Here is a 2,070-nt window from a genome sequence, read left to right as displayed (position 1 = left end):
AAATTGTATAGAGAATTAAGAATTTTCAATTTTAGCATACTTATATAATTATGACAAGAATTTCTTCAAAATTCACTATTCTTTATATGTATATATATATATATATATATGATATTCAAATATTTGAATACTGTTTTATTGAATTCATTTATGATTAATTCCAATTTAATTAACATTGGACGATTTCACGTGCCTCGAAATTTGCTATATATATATATATATATTCAAATATCCGAATATTGTTCTCATTGAATTCGTTTATGATTAATTCCAATTTAACTAACATTAGACGATTTCATATGACATTTCGAACTGAATTCGTTTAATTTAATTTCAGATCGCAAATGGCTAATGACAATTTTGACAATCATAAGCTACTGGAAAATGCGGAAGGTAAAATAAATCTTGCAGGATAACTGTACTCAATTATATATTTTGTTATAACTGTTAGTTGAAGAATGGAAATTTTGAAATTTTTCTAACTTTTAAAGCTTCATATACACATTTATGTATAATAAAATATATTTGTAAAATAATTTAGGCAGTAATGAAGAGAAAGTGACAGAACTGCTTGAAAGGCTCTATGATCAACCTTTTCATCGTAAAATTCGAGAATCCACCAAATCCAATGAAAATCGTATGAAACGTGTAAGCTTTTTTCTATTTGAATCATAAAATTAAACTTTTGTTTTTAAATTTTAAATAAATAAAATCTAATTTTTCTTTATTACAGAAAAGATGAATGATTTAGCAACATTTTCGAAATTTTTCAATCAACAAGAGAATTTTAGTCATAGACACAAAAAACAGATATGCTATGAAAGAAAAGAATGAAAAAAAAAATCTTAAAAATAAAATATGCAAATGCCCCGATGTTACAGTATCCGATAGGTGTAAGGTTATTGACCTATGTTTGACCTATATTGATGTGTACCCATTTTCCAATAATAGTTCTCTATGCAATATTATGAAAGATTCAAATTATTTCACTTATCCTATCAATGGGCCAAGTTATATATCAGATTAATGGTCCCTAGCTTACTTCATTCTTCTAGCCTAAGCCTTCAGTGTCCTTTGTTATCCCGCAAAAATCGATGTTTACTTGATGACAAAAAGCTATATGTTTCAAAGCATTTTACAGAATTTGTTACATTCACTGAAAGCCTTAAATTATGCAATTGATGAAGCGGTAGATATGGGACAAATGGTAGATTTGGGTCTCGAAGTATTAGCACAAACATGGCGACGAAGAGATGCTGAATCTGAAATTGCTTTTCAGGTACTGAATTTCTAGATGATCGAATTTGCAGTTATTGAATTTTAATTTAAAACTTTTAGTTTTGATTTCAAATGTTTCTTTTTCTTTTTCCAGAATCTTCTTTCCAGGGTCTATTAACTGTACTTGAATATTGCCTGAATCGTTCAGCAGCAGGTTACGCATCCTTTGAGCAATTCATCAATGCACTTGGTTATAATACAGTACAATTTTGGCGATATGCAGTACCATATATTTATGATTCTGACCTTACTTATGGTACCAAATTCCGTGACTTGTTACTATTCAGTTTAACGTTGTACGATATTAACAATGCAAAAAATAAACTCAGGTTTGCTAAATTTAAATTTCTACTAATTACTAATAAGAGAGGACCTATATAAACCAGTTTCAATAGTATTTAGCTTAATTAGATCAATTCGATAACTTTCAAATATTAATGATTATAACGCTCAGGTTAGTTGTACCATGTACTACAGTAGCAAGATATCATTCATCTACAGTTACAGTTATCGCATTGTATAAATCTTAGTGATTTATGAATATGAAATATAAACCTGCAAAAATCGAATAAAATAATATAAACCCACTATTAATACTATTATTATTACTATTGTTATTATTGTTGTTATTATTATTATTATTATTATTATTATTATTATTATTATTATTATTATTATTATTATTATTATTATTATTATTATTATTATTATTATTATTATTATTATTATTATTATTATTATTATTATTATTATTATTATTATTATTATTATTATTATTATTATTATTATTAT

At 25.5% G+C, this 2,070-nt stretch overlaps 1 protein-coding gene across 1 annotated transcript in view; it reads left to right on the top strand.

The window, feature by feature from the left end:
* Positions 1-344: 344 nt before the first annotated feature.
* The window catches only part of LOAG_18341 (hypothetical protein), a gene marked incomplete at both ends in the record, with an annotated part of 3,971 nt that continues 2,245 nt past the window's right edge, over positions 345-2,070 (top strand). Inside the window, 4 exons of the mRNA XM_020451002.1 lie at positions 345-393; positions 542-648; positions 1,142-1,279; positions 1,387-1,607. Coding sequence (XP_020305252.1) covers positions 345-393; positions 542-648; positions 1,142-1,279; positions 1,387-1,607 — 515 coding nt within the window. The remainder of the gene's footprint in view (positions 394-541; positions 649-1,141; positions 1,280-1,386; positions 1,608-2,070) is intronic.

This window comes from Loa loa (assembly GCF_000183805.2).
Source record: "Loa loa unplaced genomic scaffold supercont3.267, whole genome shotgun sequence".
Classification (NCBI taxonomy): Eukaryota; Metazoa; Nematoda; class Chromadorea; order Rhabditida; family Onchocercidae; genus Loa; species Loa loa.
This window is presented reverse-complemented; position numbering and strand designations above follow the sequence as displayed.